The following is a 14218-nucleotide window of genomic DNA, read 5'->3' on the forward strand; positions in this document are numbered from 1 at the left end:
CTACCCACATACATCAATGAGCCTTGGGTGCCCATGACCCTGTAGCCGGTTCACCAGTTTTCCTTCCTTGGACCACTTTTGGTAGGTACTAATGACTACATACCGGGAACACCCAACAAAACCTGCTGTTTTGGAGATGCCGACCCAGTCGTCTAGCCATCACAATTTGGTCATGATCGAAGTCGCTCAGATCCTTATGCTTGCCCATTTTTCCTGCTTCCAAAACATCAACTTCAAGAACTCATTGCTCACTTGCTGCCTAATATATCCCACCCTTTGATATGTGCCATTGTAACAAGATAATCAATGTTATTCACTTCACCAGTCAGTGGTTTTAATATTTTGGCTGATCAGTGTATTACATAACACTCCCATGGGAGTCTAGGGCAGCATTCAGTAATTAAACAGTAATATTTCTGCAGCAAATAGTATGAATTTTGACACAAAGTGGGATTAATAGAGATTATAAATAGTAACAGTTTATTTATACAGTAATAAACTTGTTAATAAAACTGTGGGATAAAAATATACAAATACTCCAATATTTATTTCTAAGAAAAATGTTCAGTAAAACTAAACATATACAGGTTCAAACCACCCCTAAATACCTATACATATACACACAATAAATGTTCAGCACATCTGGTTGCTTCAGAATCTCAGAGAAGAGGGAACATCAGTGTTACCATTGTCATCCTTGTCAAGTTTGGCTTTTACAGGTTTGGTGTCAAACTTAAGATTCAGTCTTCGTAGCTTTTTGGACTTCAGAATTGCAGATAAAGTATTGCAGACCTGCATTTTACTGTACAAGTTGCAAAATACATGTATAAGTAAAACAACAAAAATGTGAAAAGAACTAAATCAAAACATTACAAACTTTATTGCAAGAAGAAAGACAAAGGTTATACAACAACCATGCCACCATATTTATCTTCATTACAATAAGTAGATATTTTATGAATCATGTTCACATTATTGAAATAATACTTAGAGATTAAAAGTGAGAAGATGAAACACAAAAAGTCCCTTTTTATACCCTTTAAGAGAAATGCAAAGGGACGCCATAACGCTGTCTCTCTGCAGACGAGGGTGTCCATCACCCAGTAGGCGAAGCAGACTTGCAGCATCACTTTGTTAGGCACTAGCGCTCCTGTCCAAGGACTCCAGGTATCCGATGAAGCGCCGCAGGTTGATCCTAATGTTGTCCAGGACACACAGCTGGTCCTGACTGTACTTCCCTTTGCCTTCCTTGCGTAGCTGCAACCCAGAGAGGAACCAAAGCAGGAAACACATTTTCATTTTTAATCTAAACATATAACCTTTTTAAAATTCATCCTAAGACTTCACAGTGCACCGCATTTCATAAACAAGTGAAATAAATCTTACATACAGACAGTCTGAAACCGCTCATCCCAAGCGGGGTCATGGCGAACCGGAGCCTAACCTTGCAACACAGGGACAAGGCTGGGGGGGGGGGGTCACACACCCAGGACAGGACACCAGTCCATCGTAAGACACCCCAAGCAGGATTCAAACCCCAGACCCGCCAGAGAGCAGGCCCTAGTTAAACCCGCTGCGCGACTGCGCCCCCCGGTGAAATAAATACTTCTTCCAATTACAATTATAGGGTTTGCTTGAAAAATGTATTATTTGAGTCCCACTGATGAAAATACACAACATTCAAAGTGCATCCATGTGGATGTTTCTGACGTAACCTTAAGTACGGAAGGAGTGTGTGTGTGTGTTTGTGCGTGTCTGTCCTGCACCTTGGCCTTGAATACGGGCTGCAGGGCCTTAAGCGCAGGCAGCAGACGGATGTTTTGTGCGGCTTGCTCAGCCTCCTTCCCATCAGCGAAGACATCAAAGAGGGCATCCAGAGCTTCCCCGCACACCACCATGTTGGGGTCTCTTGTCGCCACCTCTAAGAGGGCATTGCCAATAAGCTGCAGGAAATAACAACGGTTACCCACTGGTGTTACCCACAGAAAGCAAAAGTTTCTGAACACACTGTTGTTTTGCCACTTGTAATCCCACTTTACAAACAGAACATGTTGTGTGAGGACATGGACCCAGAAGGGTGCTAATGCGGTACCTGTAGGCTGTCCACAGAGTTGCGCTCCCTGGCCAGTGTGCTGCCTGTGATGCCCAGGATGGCGAGTGCATTGACTCGCACACTGACCATGTCACAGCGCGTTGCTGCCTCGCTCAGACCCATCAGCTGCTGGGGACTGATGCACTGAGCCCCACACACACACACACACACACACACACACACACACACACAGGGTTACTCTCTGCCAGTGTACAGCGTCACAAATTATTGTCACTGCAGCTGTTGACCATTAAGCCACTGGAATTAATGAATTAGATGTTCGCCCACCATTAAAGGCTCATTCAGATTTTTTTTTTTTTACTAGTTCATTGAATTGCACCGCATCACAGCAATGTAGGGACAGAGACAGTACACTGAGACACTGGCAATATATCCACATTCCCTGGATAAAACAAGGGCAGAAGGTCAAAAGGTTATATCAATATTTCACAGGTGTGACCATTTAGCACCATCTAATAAATTCCAGAAGGCTGACCAGACATTCTTGAATTCCTCTGAATTGTCACACAGAACAAGTAATTTTTTTAAGCAAAATAAAATGAAAAAAAAAAACTAAAACAAATACACCTTCCAAAGCACTGTGATGTGAATAAAAAGTGTGTATGCGAGTGTGAGTGCAGGCTATTCCCTTACCTGGGGTATGCTTCTGGAGGCCATTATCTGCAGCAGTGACCTCAGGGCGCTGGTGGCCGCATCTAAGAACTCCTCCTGCTTAGAGACTTCTGAGAAAGCAAAGAGAAAAGAGCTCAGGGCTCATGCTGAACAGCAGTCTCCTCCCTGGGAGCAAGTGGTTGGACCGGCAGGGGCTCACCTGGCATGCCGAACACCAGCTTAGACAGGTGCTCCGCCAGCGTCTGAAGGGCCGTGGCTCCACCCAGGGCCTCCACCTCCATCGAAGACAGGATGTTGTGGAGACAGGTGAGTGCCCGACACTGCACTCGTTGCATTCTGGAACAGAGAAACATGTTGTCAGATGTGGGTCAGTGTGAAGTCTGAGCGACCAATGTCTCGCTGACAATAATGGCAACAAATGGAAAAACAAATCAGTTCACCATAGGTGGTCCTCGACTTACGACGGCCATCCCATCAACCTTACTGTATCATTTCTGAGTCCCCATGTTTGGCATAACATTTAAGGATGACTAAAAACGAAGGCAACTGGAATTTATTTGAGTTTTCTTGAAAAACGTTTCACCACTCATCCAAGTAGAAATGTTTTTCAAGAAAACTCAAGTCAAGTCCAGTTGACTTTGTTTTTAGACATACTATAACCTGGATAATTGAGAATCTTCACAGACATTTAAGGACAACCACTTCATTTGCTGTACAATAACATGGACTGGCTATTTCTTACTGTTTGGATCCATCACTGTTTGGGGGTCCAGCAGCAACTATGTTTGATTTGCAGAAACCTTGTTATAGTTACATAACGTTTCGTTTGCGATTCCATTCAAGTTACGCTGTATGTAAGATAAAAGCAAGCAAAAATGTCTAACTGATGGTGAGGAAAAGAAAAAGCAAAAGAAAAATTTAGAAACAAAATTGAAAACATTAATGGGGCATGGAAATATTATAATGCACTGTATTTATACTGTCGCTATTTTCGTACTATTTTAACATGAATAATGTGTGAAATTAGGGGAAATATTTTTAAAGAACCTTAATATACATTATAACATTCATACATGTTAATTGTTTACATTTACATTTATTTATTTAGCAGATGCTTTTCTCCAAAGCGACTTCCAATGAACTCTATGTGGTGTTATCAGCCCACACACCTTATTCACCAAGATGACTTACACTGCTGGATACAATACTTACAATGGGTCACTCATCCATACATCAGTGGTACATACTCTCTCTGTGTCAGTCACACACTATGGGGAAACCTGAAGAGCGTGTCTTTAGACTGTGGGAGGAAACTGGAGCACCCAGAGGAAACCCACACAGATACGGTAAGTACATGCAAACTCCACACAGACTGAGTGGAGATAGAACCCATGCCGCACCTCTCGCACCACCCAGGCTATGTGAGACAGCAGCACTACTCGCTGTGCCACCATGCCGCACACTATATATCCTTTTATCGTTCTGATAATACAGTATAAGGGGGTTTTTGACTAATGACAAAGTCATCTTACAACAAGCTGGTCAGGTCAGAACCCCATTGTAAGTCGAGAACCACCTACAGAAAAACCACATGAAACAACATAGCAGCGTGATGACGTCACACTGCGAGAGCACAATAGCGCACACACGCACAAAACCAAAGGAATAAGGCAGTAAGGATTACTTTTTGATGAGGCACTTCCAGGCCAGGCTCTTGTTACAGACCTCCACGGCAGCACTACTGGGGAACTCGGTCTTCCGGAGAACCTTCAGCAAGACAAACGAGAGCATTCTTTTTAGCCAAAACTAAAGTGAGGTTCTGAAATTACAGCCAAGGCTCTACACAGTGAGGGGTACCACCTTCTCTGGGATGCTGTGGTTCAGAAGTGCACTGTGGACTTCAGCAGACAGACAGAGGGGTGAGAGCAGGCAGGAGCCGCCCTCCGACATGCTGTCAGGACACATCTCACTCTCGTCGCTGCTCGACATCTCCTCCCATTCGTCATCCGAGGGGTCTCCAGATTGCCACGGGGACAACAAACAGAAGGAGGTAACGTCTCTGTCGATACAGCCAGCAACAGGGCGTGTGCTCCAAAGGCTCACGCTGGCTGCTCGGCATCCCTGATACAAGGTTTACTTTACGCCATCATTCCAACACCTACACAACTGGGTTGTGTGCAATGTATAAGAGGGAATGAAAACACAGTTCCTCCTGGGCCATGGTGCATCAGTATATCTGACTTACAGCATAACTTCACAAAACGGCAAAGAGTAACAAGGGAGTGGCAGCCAATTAACATTTGGTGTAAAAAAAAAAAACACAACACTTAGCTATATACTAAGTATATAGGTGTATAGATACATAAATATAACTACGGTATACAAATAAGACAAGCATAAAAAGTGGACAGATAAAGGTGTAGGTAAGTATCTGGACATTTTAACTTCGATCTAGTAATGACACGCACATAAGCATTATAATCGCACAGACCCTGGGTATGAGGCGGCAATGGGGGAGAGACAAGGGCAGACTGTAATGCAGGATACAGACACGACAGTGCAAACCTTACAAGGGCATAAATGATGACATAACCAGAGCGGAAGACGGGCAGGGATTGCTCGAGTTCAGCCTGATAGCACAGATTCCATCGGAGGGACATTCATCTGTCCACCTCCACCACCACCACCCCCCGAGCCTCACCGTCTGAGCAGCACATGTTGACGATGATTTCCAAAGAAGTCTGCTGTGCCGCCAGCAGGGCAGTGGCCTCGCGCAGCTCCGCGTCTGTCGCCTGCAGTAAACACACAACGTTGATGCACGCGGAACGTCTCGGAGCACTCCGTGGTCTGCACTGTGTGTGTTGACCGTGCTGCTGTGTGTTTGAATTACACACAAACCTCATTACACACACAGCGCTGTGGTCAGGCAGAGAGTGGGGCCAACCTGTACACCTGCTAATCTCTGTGAATTCAGCAACCTCGCCCAAAATGCACATGGCGGCTGCCCTCTCAGAGAGAATTCCCAGAATTCCCTGCTCCCCCTTAGAGGCATATGTCTGTCTCTTGTTCCTAATATCATAAGCTGTCCACAAGCTGCCTGCCGTTGATGTCCTGAAAGTAAAATGATGTGCTCTACATGCAAAAATTGTCATGGTCTCCAATCTTTGTGAGACAAAGCACATGGTTCTTCCGCCTCTGCACGTATACTTTAATTTTTAATACCCAAAAGAGTGAATGTGACTGATTAGTACACAACAATATGAGCCTAACCAAAAAAAAGTGCAGGGCAAGGAGACCACAGAAGAAGATCAGCAACCAATAGGGAAATATCAAAAAATCTGAAAGTCATAATTGAAGTGGAAGTGCAGCAATGTACAGTCAGGTGTTTCCTGTCTCGTGTTCACTCCTATTTCTTTCTAATAAATAAAATGCAGTGTATTTAAATATATTTAACACTTTCTTAATTTTAGTGTATTCTTTAAAGGCTGGATTGTTAAACACCATTTTTGACAAGTCAAACACCCTCGGCTTTGTTTCAACACACTCTTGCCTTAACTAATCCAATTATTACAAACTCATTACAACAAAAAATAAAAAAGCATGTAGTAGTTATTGAATACATGGTACAATTCCCTAATTATAGACTTTATATTCTAGACACATCATTGTACACAAAATTAATTCTAGACACTATATATTCAAAATATATTCTAGACACATCATTGTACACAGAAAATAAAGATGCAATTAAGCACTGGTGTGGACACTGATGAAACAGCAGCCTACACCTGTGGCACGGTGGCACAGCGAGTAGAGCTGCTGTCTCACAACCTGGGTGGTGTGAGAGGACAGTGCGTTTCATCCCTGCTCAGTCTGTGTGGAGTTTGCATGTTCTCCCCATGTCTGCGTGGGTTTCCTCCGGGTGCTCCGGTTTCCTCCCACAGTCCAAAGACATGCTGTTCAGGTTCACCCATAGTGTGTGAGCGACAGAGTGCGTTCCACTGATGTATGGATAAGTGATCCATTGTAAGTAGTGTATCTAGCAGTGTAAGTCACTTTTGTGAATAAAGTGTGTGGGCTGATATTACATCATAGTGTGTATTGGAAGTTGCTTTGGAGAAAAGCGTCTGTTAAATGAAGCAAACATGTATCTCCCCTGCTGTCGGTACCCGTGGCACTCACAGGCAGGAGGTCCGAGACGTCATTATCCCTCTTGGCCGCTCTCCCGTTCGTCATCTCCCCATCTCCCTCCTCTGGCTCTTCCTGCTCCATCACTTCGGTTGCTTCCTCATGCACTCCATCGGCCGTGGCTCGGAGCCGCGCCGTCTCGGCCGCGTGGAGCTCAAGTATCACCAAGCCAGAGTCCAGCTCTACAGCTTGGGCTAGGGTGGCCACCACAGCACTGAGAGTCTGAGCTTGACGGTCTGCTGGCAAACTTCCCTTCAGGTTCCACACGGCTCCTGCGGACAGGAAGTGACCCACGAGGGGTCAGCTACGCCCTACATGCTTGACTTATATAAATTTTAATCTAAGACAGAGAGCACAGAGAAACATGTTTAACATTTAACCGAGGGCATTTCCCAGCTTTCTTCCAGTGTCACTATGTTGGTTGAGTGCCTTCCATGTGGAGCATTGCTCCCTGCTTCCACTGACCTGCACCATTCCCCTATCTACCACGTCACTTTACAGCACATTTTACCCCATCACCTGGGGAGCCATACCTGCAATGAGGGTGCGCAGCTGCAGGTTCGCCATTCCCGACTGGTTGTCCATCAGCACCGACTCGAGAAGCCGCAGGACTGATGGCTGCAAGCCCCCCAGAAGCTCCGAGTTCTCCTCAGTGACCGCGTGCAGGCAGTGAGCTGCACAGAGAGACACGCCACCTTAGTCTGCGTGTGAGTAAACGAGGGAAGACAAACTGTCCAACATCATCAGCTCCGCACCAGGAAAAAAGTGCGTGTGTGAGACAGACACTGACCAGCAGATACAGCCAGCTCGACGTTGTGAGACCGTTGCTCCAGACACCGCAGCAGCACATCCAGAAGCCCAGCTTTATTAAAGATGGTCACCGCCTGGCTGCAGCTTTCGCTGGCAGGACACACACAGGCAACATTAAACACAGAACACAAACACAGACCCACCCACGTATGGCCACCACTAGACACACGCGCTCATCACCCACATGTAACACGATTCATGCATCTTTCCACAATACTAATATACCACAATAAACGTTTGATTAATGGAGCCTGAAATGAATGAGAATTTGACATCTTCAAAAACATAAGTGTGCATACAGAGTAGGCCCAAAACTCCTTACTGTATCATTTAATAAAACAAAATTTTAGAGTGTTTTTGACAGAAGCCAGTGTTTTTTTTTTTTTTTTTTTAGCTAATGGAAATCTTAAGACTGCAACAAACCAAAGGTTTGTTATTCCTCATTCTCTTGTGTTTCTGGTTAAATGTTGAAATAAAATGACAGCAATATAAATATGCATACTGTTCTGTTCTTAGACAGAAGCTCACTGGACCAGTTCAACCATTCCAAAAGTTCTTTAGCAAAAAGTTTCTTCTGTCCCTCTCTACATTCCTGCGCTGACCCAAGACACTAACTTTCATCTGCAAGTGTGTCAATGGATCTGCTCTCTGATATCTACCAGACCTGATCACTCACTACACCCTGACCAGACTGCTATCCTCTTCCACCTCTGTCTACTTGGTGGTCCTAAAATAAAAAGCACAAAGGTTTTTGGGTCCGATGTGATAGAATGACCTCCCCCTCTCTTTCAAAACCGTTGAATGTCTCTCTACATTTATGAAGGATCTCAAAACTCACTTTGTTCAGACTCACTTCTCTTACATCCATCTCCTACATGCTCCATAAACATGTACGTGTTTATTACCTGTTTAATAATTATTAATAACTGAAAAGGCCTATGTGCATCTTGTGTGATGTATACTGGTTCATATGGTGGATTGTTACAAAGTAACCGTACTTTAGAATTGCGCGTCTGCATCCAAACCTCTCCTCCTCGTGATGAAATGCATTCTCTGTATTGTTCTCTGAGATGCGTGCCGCTTTGGAGGAAAGCATGTGCTAAATGAATAAATGTATGTAAATGCTAGAAAAGTAAACATTTGACTTGTGTAATAATTCTAATGAATTTTGGAATGTATTGTCAGCCTTTTGGAAGCTCCTAGACCAGCGGTGTCAAACTCATTTCATACAGCACAATAAACAGGATTCGATGAGGGCTGTAATACTTACTAAAACAATAACATATAAACTGAATAAAAAGCTGTCACTGACATACCATGACACTTTTGCAGTTTATTCTTGTTGCTACTTGTCTCCTGAGGCCTGACATGGCTCAGCATGGACAGCAGTGACTGAGGTGTGGCAAGCATCAGAACAGCATTCAGATGAGCCTTACTGAGTTAAGAACAGTATTTTAACTTGGCACCTGAACCACGCTGTTGGCAGCAGCTATTCCTACCAAAGGGCTTGGGAGACAGGACTCTGGGATTGCATGCTGTATTATGCCTCAACGTTAAGGACAAAGTCCCAGAACACAAAGAACTCTATGAGGGTTGACAACAACTCCTCCAAGGGGTTACTACACTAACAGACGTTCATAAACCCACAACTACAAACAACACAATTTACACAGACAGACTTAATCAATTTATTGATTTTAGTCACTGCTGTGTTATTAATGCTAGTTAACACAGTATTCAGTCACACCTGAATCCCCACCCAATTGTCACGTGGGCTCGATTAAAAATCCTCCATGGGCTAGAAATGCATTTCTGAAACCCCTGTCTCAGTGCTGCATGATCACCCCAGTGAAATATTATACCTTCTTGCTCTTGTACTGTACCATGTTTGTGATTGTATCTGCAATCTCTCAGTGTACTGTTCCTGACTCTATGCTGCGGCCAAGTGCTGTTCTGTTGTTAATGGTTAAAAAACAGGCTGCCGTTGAGCTACCATTTCCTCTTTTATTAGTAATAAGACTCAAATCATAGTGAAAGTGACACTAGAAGTACATGACTATTCTACCATCTCAGGCTCGGTGTGATGGGTTCAGTAGTGCAACGCCCTACCAGAGATTCCACAGCAAGTTGACAGCTTCGTTGGCTACACCCTCCACCGTGTGCCACTGCTCTGTCTGCTCTGACTTCAGCAACGGAGTCGAGTCGAAGGCCGTGCTGCACTGCGAAGGAATACCAGCGTATCACCCTTTCCACTCAGCACATAATGTCTTTGGGGGGAAAAACACTTCTGCTGGGATCTTTTGTCATTATGTTATCTTTAATCATCATCATCATCATCATCATTATGTGATTTTGCTGGTCCAAAACTACCGGCTGTTTAGAGATTTTCTCATGAGTAACTATCATCCGAAACAATTTAAGATCATAAGCTGCTCAAGTCCCTTACTCAAACTGTACAAGAAAGAGCTTCTTCTGGACCTCAGGCCTGCACATTTTCAGTGTAACACCAGTACCCCACACAGGTCATGTTGAAATCACACCCAAAGAAAACCGCTCTTCGGAAACAATATTTAAAAAGCTTGTTTTAAACTAAATGCTGAAATATCAGATGGTCTTCTCTCATAGTAAAAATTCAGTCTTTAAGTTGCAGTGCAATGAAAATCAGACCAGACACCAACAGGAACTGAGAAGAGGACTTTCAGAGGAAGTGAGGGTGAAAACAGAGTGACCAGGCCTGAGGAGTCCTTTACCTCCTGAAGCAAAGCAGTTAGTGGCGTAAGAACGTCCTGCTTCACCATGTCCTCACACACCTCAAACCCCCCGCAGGCACTGAGGTTCCTGGAGAGAGAAACAAGGCAACAGCTGAGCATGAAAAAAAACCTGTTCAACATTAAGAGTGTGCATCCATGCAGGAGGACCTCACCTGAGCGCTCCAGCAGCGGTCTCCCGCACAGCCAGGCTGCGGTCCAACAGGAGGGGTCCTAGGCATCGAACAGCATCACGCTGCAGGAAGGATGGGATCACCTGGCTTTGCTGCACCATGCGCGAAATGCTGGCACAAGCGTATTCCCTGACATCTGCGTTGGGGCTCTGCAGCTGTCACACAGGGCACAGACAATAACGCGTGACCTTTGTTGGATTTCTGAAGCTTTACATTTATTTATCTGACGCTTTTCTCCGAAACGACTTACAACGTTAAGCTGTTTTCAAGTATTTACACCTTTAAACTGCTGGGAAATTTTTTACTGGAGCAATTTAAGGTACGTACCTTCCTCAAGGGTACTACTGCTGGAGGTGAGGTTTGAACCTGCGCTTCTTGGGTAGAAAGGCAACATCTCTAACCACTACAGTGTCAGCGAGCCCTGTACCAAACACAAAGTGCACTACAGCTGACTCCAAAGGCACTACTGTTGGGTTCTCTCCACATCTTCACTTAGTAACTTCCCTCAGGGATCAATAAAGTATCTATCCAAATATCCATCCATCCATCTACCTATGCGTCTACCTCCAGACAGTAAACGGACATCCAGCTTCTCCTAGGTGTTTCACTGTCATAACTGACTAATCTGACTTCTCTTGGCTTTTGACTCTGGAAAAAATAACTGGGCTCCACTTTGAAAGAGAACAACCTATTTGAGTTCAATTATATCACCAATTTACTGAGAAGACAATCATTATTATTAAGCTTTAAATAGCTGACACCTTCATCCAAGGTAACGTCTAACCTTTTAAACATCTATTTATGCATTCATACTGCAGGGTATGTTTACTGCACCCTGCTCAAGGGTACTACAGCAGGAGCAGGATAACAGTTTTCTGAATGTAAGTGTCCCAGTGCAACACAAGTAGCAGGTAGTATAGTGCTCAGAAACATTGCCTTCAGTTTGAAGAATCTAGGTTCAAATCCCACTCCTGCTCAAGTACCCTTGATCAAGGTACTTACCCTGAATCAATACACTAAAAATAGCCTTGTGGTATAAATGGGTAAATCATTGCTAGCACCTTAGTATACAAATTTAACATTGTAAGTCCCTTTGGAGAAAACCATGACCAAATGAATAAATGTTTCCAATATGATGAGCTGCATGGACAGAGCAGGCAGGGTTGGCGATTTCTTTATTTAAATCAGATTTAAAAAATAATAATAATAATAATAATAATAATAATAATAAATCTTGAGCATTCTCATTACCCTAAATGTTCATTTTAACAGTAGTTAGCAAAATATTTTTCTTCCAAATTTTCTTAAAATTATTGTTTTAATTGTTAAAAGTGATGTCGTTGATACAGAATCTTCAACTGTTGTCAACCAGCTTCTTTCTGCCACTGCATCCACTGCAGGTGTAGAGTGTGTCTTTAACACATCTACACTTGTCTACTCTAAACTTAGGAACAGGCTTGGTGCAGAAAATGAGGCAAAACTTGGGTTTCTCTTCAAGGCTCTAAACAAGTACACTGAGCTATGCGAGTCACAAGTAACCCAAGGTTCTAGTAAAACTGTGGGTGTCTATGAATGAAGGACGATAATTTCGTAATTATACAAAAGCTGTGGTGTAATTTAGTTTTCGATGTTCTTAATGTGCTGTAAGTTGTTTAAAGATGACTTGTGCATTAAACACTGCGGTTTAATTATCCAGTCCTCATTGTTGAATTAACAGTGGAATTTCATCCATTTCGCTTACTTTTTGCTAATAGTTTTGTGTAATTTAAAGTGCTTCCAGACATTAACAAATAAACCTCCCGAGATTTCATTAAAAATGAATATATTGAAAAAAAATCTGTAAACTTGACTTCATTTTTTTGTTTTTAAATCATTTGATTCAAATCAGCATGATTTAAATCAGACAAGCCTGACAGCAGGTCCAGCTTTCTGGTAAAAAAAAAACCCAGCACATGGGCAATGATGGAAGTCACCAGTTTCTTCTTTATTTTAAATGGCTTACACTGCGGGATAGGCCACACTTTCACATTGCTATGCCAAGTTTATTTCTGATCAGCAGGAGCACCATGTGGTGAAGTGCTTACAGATGTCATCCTACAATACGAAGGTTCTTGGTTCTAATCCCATCCCTGCTACTGTACCCTTGAGTTCAACAAGACAAGGTACTTAGGTATTTATACCTTTCTACAGTATTCTGCTTTTTTTACTGTATGGAAATAACACCAAGTACCTTTACTTTATAATAAAGTAACCTAAACAAACTACAAAATTAAAAAATATTAATATGGAAAGATACACTATTTAACAATTTTTTTCACAGTGACGGTGAACATATTGAGTTTCATTTCAAGCTGATCATGGTGTGAATATTCAATATTGGGGGAGGCTAGGCAGCATGATCAAATTACAAGTCAAGTGGGATGTGATGTCTGACCACTCGACATCCCTGGACTTGGGATATGATATAGATCCAAGATGTAACACAATGAATGACAACAGATTGTACCACGTTTGCCTAATCATACCTCGACCTGCACGTGCACATCATGTCATGTCACGCGTTAACAACTACCGCATGACCACGTGCACTATTATATTCCCATTTTCCATTAACGAGCGCAGCCTTCTTCTTACTTTGTCTAGCAGCTCGGCGGCCGGAGACTCCACCGCCGGTTCGCTCTCCTCCACGTCTTCTTCTTTCACCAAACTAACTGGCAGTCCATCGGCAGAAAACTGGGGACGCTTAAATTTCTTGTTTTTACTTTTGCCCATACCGTACAGATTACGGGAATAACAATAAAAAATCAAAAGAAACGACTGGCCAATAAAGACAGGTCCTTGTGCGGCACCTAGCTTCTCATGAAATGACAGTCGGCTTCTGTCCGAAACTTGAAAATCAGACTACGTCCTTCGCCATGTGGAACCACAGTCGTAAGCGTTGCCGTAAAGTAAATTGCGCACGCATTGTCGTAATCGCGATGCGGACGCTCTGCCGTAAACTGCGTTGTGCACGTCTAGTCGCTCTGCGAGTTGCCGGCGTAAATTAGACAGTGTGGACGGGAAGCTCACTGCTAACCGTTTGTGAGTTGTGAACTCCAAACCCGTGAATTCAAAATCGCAGTCTTAACAGCAATGATTGATAACCTAAATTTGCCTTCAGGTTAATCGCACATTTAACAGTGTAGTAGGATGACTAGTATGAAAACTAAAAGTGGCACTGCTCTTTTTCTTGGCCAAATATACATAGAAACAAAATAAATAAATAAAATTGAATAAATCTCAGCTACCACCAACCCACTGGGGGGCACGGTGGCGCAGTGGGTTGGACCAGGTCCTGCTCTCCAGTGGGTCTGGGGTTTGAGTCCCGCTGGGGGTGCCTTGCGGCGGACTGACATCCCGTCCTGGGTGCGTCCCCTCCCCCTCTGGCCTTACGCCCTGAGTTGCTGGGTAGGCTCTGGTTCCCCGCAACCCCGTATGGGACAAGCGGTTCAGAAAATGTGTGTGTGTGTGTGTGTGTGTGTGTACCACCAACCCTTAAAGTACAGTGTAGAAAA

The 14218-nt window shown here is 43.6% G+C and overlaps 1 protein-coding gene across 1 annotated transcript; it reads right to left on the reverse strand.

Annotated features, from left to right (window-relative positions):
• Positions 1–356: 356 nt before the first annotated feature.
• On the reverse strand, positions 357–13606 carry heatr3 (HEAT repeat containing 3). The gene is made up of 15 exons (XM_029252543.1): positions 13299–13606; positions 10647–10819; positions 10474–10561; positions 9833–9942; positions 7704–7813; positions 7447–7587; positions 6908–7185; positions 5427–5517; positions 4586–4740; positions 4410–4492; positions 2925–3061; positions 2747–2835; positions 2093–2236; positions 1767–1943; positions 357–1257 (listed from the first exon to the last, which is right to left on the reverse strand). The coding sequence occupies exons 1-15, from the start codon at positions 13434–13436 to the stop codon at positions 1135–1137; spliced, it is 2037 nt and encodes a 678-aa protein (XP_029108376.1). The 5' UTR covers positions 13437–13606; the 3' UTR covers positions 357–1134.
• Positions 13607–14218: the final 612 nt, after the last annotated feature.

This window comes from Scleropages formosus, chromosome 5 (assembly GCF_900964775.1).
Source record: "Scleropages formosus chromosome 5, fSclFor1.1, whole genome shotgun sequence".
Classification (NCBI taxonomy): domain Eukaryota; kingdom Metazoa; phylum Chordata; class Actinopteri; order Osteoglossiformes; family Osteoglossidae; genus Scleropages; species Scleropages formosus.